The 7,391-nt window shown below is 40.2% G+C and overlaps 1 protein-coding gene across 1 annotated transcript; it reads right to left on the bottom strand.

Moving 5' to 3' along the window:
- Positions 1-2,596: 2,596 nt before the first annotated feature.
- LOC108889805 (chromodomain-helicase-DNA-binding protein 2) lies at positions 2,597-5,819 on the bottom strand (the record flags this gene model as incomplete). Its single annotated transcript, XM_051067384.1, is given in 9 exon segments — positions 2,597-2,818; positions 2,993-3,034; positions 3,123-3,181; positions 3,354-3,381; positions 3,472-3,513; positions 3,622-3,744; positions 4,471-4,589; positions 5,033-5,130; positions 5,495-5,819. Coding segments are annotated over 9 exon segments (741 nt in total), but the record flags the coding sequence as incomplete, so codon positions are not given.
- Between the last annotated feature and the right edge of the window lie 1,572 nt (positions 5,820-7,391).

The raw sequence follows: 7,391 nt of genomic DNA, 5'->3' as shown, positions 1-7,391 counted from the left end.
ATTATTTTGTTTTGTTTTTTTTTTTTTGGTTTTGTTTTTTTGTTCAGAAAACAGTGATGCATATAAAAACATGTTGTGCTCAAATGTCAATTGAGGCTTTAACCAGTGATAAATGTTTGGAAACTTTACTTGGGAAAAAAAGGCTAAAATAATGTTGATGTGTATTCGAAAGGCACTTTATTTATGTTAGATCCTCATCAATGGCAACCTCAAACCTCCATGTTTACCTGTTGTCTTGATAAATTCTGCATAAATGTACATTTTCACAGCACTAATTAATTACAACCACAGTCATATTAATCTCACCACTCTACTGATTTGTTAAATAGTTGAAAAACTACAGTTTTCATTCACTAATGTATCATACTCTGGTGTGGTTTAATAATGCATTCTAATCTATTATGAATACAAAACTTCAATTATCTGACAAATATTTTGTCCCTGTAAAACATGCATGTTTCAATCACATGTGAACTGGAATAACGGTTTAAAAAAAGGATGAGCAGAGATCCTACCTGGAGGAATTTCTGTCAATCATGGAGATCTCAAAGGAAGTGATAACCACAGGAAACATGCTGAGGGGCCCCTGAGGCCTGCGGATCTGCTTCAGTAATTTGGCCCTCTCTGGCTGGGGCCGTGGTAAAGCAGCACAGACACCTGAGACAAACACATGACCCAGCCTGCTGAGTTAAAGTTTGGATCTGAAAAATCACTTTAATGTGGTGTGAGATTAGTTCACTCAGTAAAATGTACAGTCAAATTTACAATGAAATTACTATTATTAATTGACTGAAAACACATACAAATCATATGTGAGCTGTATGTGTTTCAGGGACCAATCAGACTTCCACAAGTCTAACGAGATGAGGCTCATCTCATAACACTTAATCTTCTCTGAACCATGTAGCCTCTTACCTCTGGTGTAAAGCGCTTGAATTCATTGATCCAGTTGGGCAGAGTGGAGAGAGGGCAACCACCAGGAAGGGGCCCATCACTTTCTTTTCTTATCATCATGGCAATGTGAGCAATGCACTGGATGGTCTTTCCCAGTCCCATCTCATCAGCAAGGATCCCATTGATGCCATTTTCCCACAACATCTGGCAGTACAGAGGAAACAGTGCAGACTGACTTTTACACTCTGCATCACTGAATACCAAAAGGCATTCACTGGGTTATTGTGCTGAACTCCGCCAGTTCATGGTGTAGTGATGAGCGGCATGCTTGTCCACTGTTATTACACACTATTATCACACATCTGTTGTGTAATAAAACAAACACTTTTCTGGGGAGCAGGTGTCAAAACTGGAAAACAGGGCTTCTGCCATGCCATCATGACTGCAGTGGTAGGTACTGCTGGTGGGTTTTCCTGTCAGAAGCCGCGGCCCTCTACATGATTTGTTCTATGTGAAGGGTAGAAGTCTATGCATAATGGGAAGGGTGGTATCTGAGTTTTTGGAGTTTGATGCATTACCAGGACTGTACCTGACTATTTTTGTCAGTCAACTGATTCAGGGTTCATTATGAAAACTTGACTATTCTGGAGTGAAGGGGGGCAGAAATTCTTATGCCACAGAACTGTAAATGTGTAACAGTAACTTGTACCCATACTACTGAACAATAAGACTGTAACATTAACATGCTGATAAGTAGTGACACACATTTAGCAAATACTGTAAACACTACCAAAGTGCACTGGTTTTAGAAAAGCTTAACAATTTTAACATTAACCTGCAACATCTTAACAGGTATAAAAGTAATTAAAGGTCCAGGTCAGATGTATGTGTAATTTTCACAATGAAGCATCTTTAGGTTCTTATGGCTTTTCTGATCAAATCTGGGGTGGATCTGGTAAACCCACTAGGAGGAGTACATCAAAGTATAAATCATCTTATTACTTGTTGCTGGTTGCTTGCACTAGGACTATACCTGACTGTTGGCATATAGATGTCTTCAGGTCAGGACTTTTATCAAACATATGAAGTTTAGGGCCAGACTGGACAGTGCATGTATGTTACAGCAACTTCCTGTTTCACCCTGGTTCCCCTGACAAAAAGCTAGTAGGATTTTTTTTATTGAGTTTTTGGAATATTGCAGTAAAAAATAGCTCTATGACAAACAAAAGTGTTGATACTTGCATGTTTGGTTCAGCAAACTCACAAATGAACACCACTGTTTTGATTTTTGAAGCCTGAATAAAACTGCCAGAGGTAAAAAGTTCATATTAGGCTATAACCAAACTACATCACTGTGGCATGACTTCAAGAGATTAAAAGTCTGCATGTCTCTGCTGCAAGGATTTGAACCAGGTTTCTAATATGTCCAGGGTTTCCTGAACAGTGTAATAACTGCTTTAAATTCCATCTTCTGAGAGAGATCATGTTATATAATCTAAAGTACCATCTGCTAAATGGACTTTAAGCTGAGACTGTTTTGTCAAGTACTTTTTCCAAGGTGAACTCTGTCACCCCTAAAGTCAACTAACTGGACTAAAAACATCTACACTGCAGAGGGATGGATGGATCAATCCAACATGAATGAGTACGAATGAGTAAATAATCAGGTTCCACAATCCCATGCTGGCCCAGCCCCACTCACCCTCAGCCACTCGATGCCTTCAATCTGGTACCATCTCATGACCCCTCCGGTGAAGAGCTGTGGCTGCTGGGTGGGGACCGGCTGGCCGTTCACCTTCCTGTGAGGATGCAGGAGATGCTTGGCGTTGTCTCGCACCGTCTCTGACAGGCGGTTCTTGATGTCTTGGTTGGAGTCACTCATCTTCTCAATATCCTCAGCCTCTAACTTTTTCTGGGTCGGTGCCTAGTTTTAAAATAAGATGTTTGATATATATATATGTATGGTTGGATGTGTTCACTGACTCAACTGTAAAAGAAAAATATATATATCCTACTGTGCCCATACCCCTCCATTCATTTTTCTGTTTTCTGAAATGTATTGACATCTCATCTACCCAGAGAAAAAATGGACCCTTACCACCTCTTCCACTTTTGCCTTCTTAGTTTGCGACATGATTTCCTGGAAGACCAAATCAAGCAGAGCCAATGTGAGACTCAGTAAATGACAAATACAAAACAGACAAAGAAGAAGTCAAATGAGACCTTACTTCTTTTGACATGACATCTGATATTTTGTAGTCTTCGTCCCTCCTCCTCTTCTTTTTATCTAGTTCCACAGGAAACAGTCCGACACATGACAAGTTTTTTCATATTTGGATTTGTAAGTATAGTTACTTAAACCGTTAAATTGTAAATATGTGTAATTATTGAGAATTGCTCTCCATTAACAACTTTTCATTCAATATTTAATTCAAGATCAAATGTCAGGATCTACTCACCTTTGTCAGGCTCCGCACTGTTTGTGCTCTGCATTTAAAAGACAAACAGACTTCCATCAGTGAGTTGTACAGTATTTTAATGCTAAGCTCAAATGTTTTAGAGTAAAATGCCCCCAACCTTCTTGGCCCTCTTTTCCAGTTTCTCCTTTCTGAGTTTCTCCTGAAATGTTGGCAGGAAAACAGGGTGTGAATGTCTGCAGCCAGCAGGTCCAAACACAGCACAGGTATTACTTGTAGGAGTTTCACATGGTGTTCACACACACTCTACCTCATTCTGTTGTTGTTCCATTTTGGTCAGCAGGAATTTAGAGTAGATGTTGCTCTTCTGAAGCAGATGCTGCAGTCTCTTAAACCGCATACCATGAGAATCCCTCTGCCACGATTCCCGAGCCTTAAGAATCACATATTAATGACACAGATCTCAGTGTTGGAAAAAGACAGGGGCTGGATCATTGGATCATCTCAACATCTGATACCATATAATGACATTTGTTCAATATTTAAAGCTACAAAACTTTTTTCTGATGTTTTATGGTTGAAATATACTCCAACACATATCTTGATGTGAAGAGGTGCTGTCAAAAGACTGGCAGCAGCGCAGATGTTCCCCTCTAGTTTCAGGATGTGCCACACCCTTCTAACCAATCAGAAAAGGCCAAAGTCAAGAGCGGAAGCTCACGGCTGTTACTCAGTATGTGAACAAGCTTCTGGTCTACTACTCCTCTCACACCAAGGCTTGAAGCCAGTATTAGCTGCTGAAGATGTCACTATGGCCAACTTACAGGCTAGCAAGCTCCTGATTCCTGGAATAGCTGAGACAGTGAATATGTCCAGGATGTAGGTAAAGGACTGGGTGGTGCAGGGGGAAGGAAGTGGGAGGACTGGTGTCCTTTAGTTTCTATTCACCTGCTAGCACTAGCTTGATTTCCAGAAGTTGCATGTTGCAGCCTTAACTTTGAGGGATGTTGTTCTACAAAAAATGTCTTTAACAAAGAAGCCCAAGTTGTCAAACTGTTAATGTTATCAGGGCAGCCATAAATGTATTTTATTTATTTATAGTTTTACTGAGAATTCAATACCCAGGCTTAGACATAATTTTTTTTAAAAAGAAACTGACCTTTTCCATCATCTCCCTCTCTTTCCTTTCACCTTCCTCCATCAGCTGCTTCTCTTCTTCCTCCATTTCCTTTGTGATAACAACTTCAGATGTCATACTCTCAGCTTTCACAATGTCATCTACAAAGAAGCAACAGTGACAGTCAAGTTTCAAATCACATCTCATCAGACTTTTTTCTCTGACAGAACCTGTTTCATTTCTTTCCAGCTTGATCAGCTTTCATAAGATAAATGTAGGTATGACACTGTCCTGATGGAATTCTGTTAATAATGTAGGTTTAACCACATCATCATCACCTGGAACTTAAACAACACAATAGCAACACAATTAAACTTAGGTTAGTTGAGGACTATCACTCAGTTAGCTACTCTGGGGCCTCTGGGGGTCACAGGTTGGAGTTCACTGTGACTGACCATGCCCTGCGATAGACTGGTGATCTGTCCAGGGTGTACCCTGCCTCTCGCCCGATGTCAGCTGAGATAGGCCCCAGCCCCCTCGCGACCATCAACGGATAAGCGGTATAGATAATGAATGAATGAATGAATGAATTACTGTGACGGACCATTGGCGGCTCTGGTCTCCATGGTTGTGCCCAGTGGCTCTTCAGATTCATCTGGTTTGGGGCAGTGAGGGGACGCACTACGACTTTCTTCCTTCACGCTGTAAGTATAGGAAGAACAGAGTGAAAGCCACGTCAAGTTTTTTTTTTTTTTTGCTGGCTTTACAGGAGCAGGACAAACTGTATTCACAAGTTTGAAATCATCTAAATTTGTAGAACATTCATGTTACAGAACGTGACCAACATAAACGATGTGAATCCTGGGAGTACAGCCTACAATAAGAAAACGTTGACATCTTTAGACTATATGTTAGATAAAAACATGAATCAAACATGAGAAATACAAATAAGGCCTTCCTACGGACACTGCTCCATTCCTTAACATCTCAGGTAGCTCAGACATTTTCGCTGCAATGACATTGTGATATCCAACTCGAAACTTATAAGTTCGATCATTTTACATACCAGCTCATTGTTTCCAACAGCGAAGCAGGCGATTGAGCTGTGAAGTCGCGGGGAGATAGAGATGTACCTAGTTGACGTTTTACAAGTCACCAAAAGAAATAACCACTTGTCGCAAGTTACACAAGCGAGTCACTCAGCCGATCACAAGCTAACTGTGAAGTATTTAAGTAATCGAACTACCGAACTAACATACGATATGATTAAGATTTCTGAAAGTGCCGTGCCGGACTGCAGGTATCCCGTTATACTCCTAAATTACACCTTATCTAAAAAATAAGAGGACATACAAAGTCGGCCTCTTTGTGGCTCCACGTTACCGCTCTGCCGTGAGTCCCAGCCTTCAGCAGTAGGAAGCTGACGCACACAACAAGTGTACGTCCGGACAATACCTTTCAAAATCAAAGTGCTTAGCGCAACGTTACACTCGAGTGCGGCCTGGAGAGGGCGTTATTATTTTTTATTTTGAAGTCAGACTCACTTTTCTTTCCGCCATTTTCTACCTAAACTCGTCTAACCTGACGCAGCTGGGAGTGGGCGGGGCTACTCCCATTTCGCGCCAGTTCGGACGAAACTACTGCATGTGAAACAGGGTTTTTATGTGATTTAAGAGAGAGAGTAGATAGTGCAGTATTTTAGAAGTAAATGCGATCATAATAAGGATTAAAAGTATTTGCAAGTACCACATTAGGTGAACGGCGTATTTACAGACTACAGACTAATTCGCGTATTAACACAACAATTTTAATAGCACAGCCACCCCTCTGAAAGCACTTTAGTGCCACACCTGATCTGATATTTCCCGCGAACGTAGGATGTGGGATAAACGTTTATCCATGTGTAGAGTAAATAAGGTTATCATGTAGACTGCATTCTCGTCTTGACGTGTGTTTAAAAAGAATTGCAAACAAACAATTCTTCAGATAAATACTTTGTTTGTATGGCTTATATGTTTATCAACATACATTAATCACAGTTTCTCTAAATGTGTCAGTGTAAGCCAGCTGGCAAATTTCCAGCTGCAGTACTTTGGCAAGATGTTTCAACCACCAACATGATAAAATTTACAGACACCACAGAAGACAGCAACAGCAACAAATGAGACAAGACAAAAACATAGGCCATGAAAAGCAACTGAAAGCAGCAAAACATTTGTACAATAATACAGCAACAACAAACACCATTTCGACATATATATAGCCGAGCAGCATAAAGCATCAAAACACCAACCACAAGCATCCTGCAGTAGTAAACTGTAGCTTTAAATAAGAGTAATCAATACGTTGATCTTGATAGTAAAAAGATAGTAAAAGATGCAGTTACAAGTTAGTAAAAATGGTAATATATGCCTGATACATCATGCAACAGAGAGTTGTGAGACACAATCATAAATGAACATATCAGATTGCTGGTAAAATATTGTAGGTATTCCATGCATACCCAAGCCACACACAAACTGACCCTTGTGGCAATGGGCAAAGAATATGGAAAAAGTTAGACACAGAGAAAACAGTCAATGACAACAGTAATAATAAAACTAGCAATGTACCACCTAGATTAAAACTGTTCACATTTGACTTCTCCAAAACGCCTCGAAACACTGAGCGAAGGTATGGTAAGAGGTAGTTTCTTATCTCAGTTGGTAAGGTGTTCCAGAATCTCTTACAGGAAAGCATGATTGACTAAGGGAGCTGGATCTGTGAGGGACTCAACAATCCCCTCTCAGAGCACATCTTGCAGATCTGTTGTTTTAAACATTTCCTGCTAAATGCATTGAAATAGATGAAGTTGTATTTTAAAGACAGAGTTCAGTGTGAAAAGATGTAGCCATCCTTGACATTTTATGTCCATGCAAAAAAACAAAGAACAAGCAGTTGCCAAACTCATAGTAATAAATGCA

The sequence above is a fragment of the Lates calcarifer genome, unplaced genomic scaffold, assembly GCF_001640805.2.
Source record: "Lates calcarifer isolate ASB-BC8 unplaced genomic scaffold, TLL_Latcal_v3 _unitig_1638_quiver_3886, whole genome shotgun sequence".
NCBI lineage: Eukaryota > Metazoa > Chordata > Actinopteri > Centropomidae > Lates > Lates calcarifer.
This window is presented reverse-complemented; position numbering and strand designations above follow the sequence as displayed.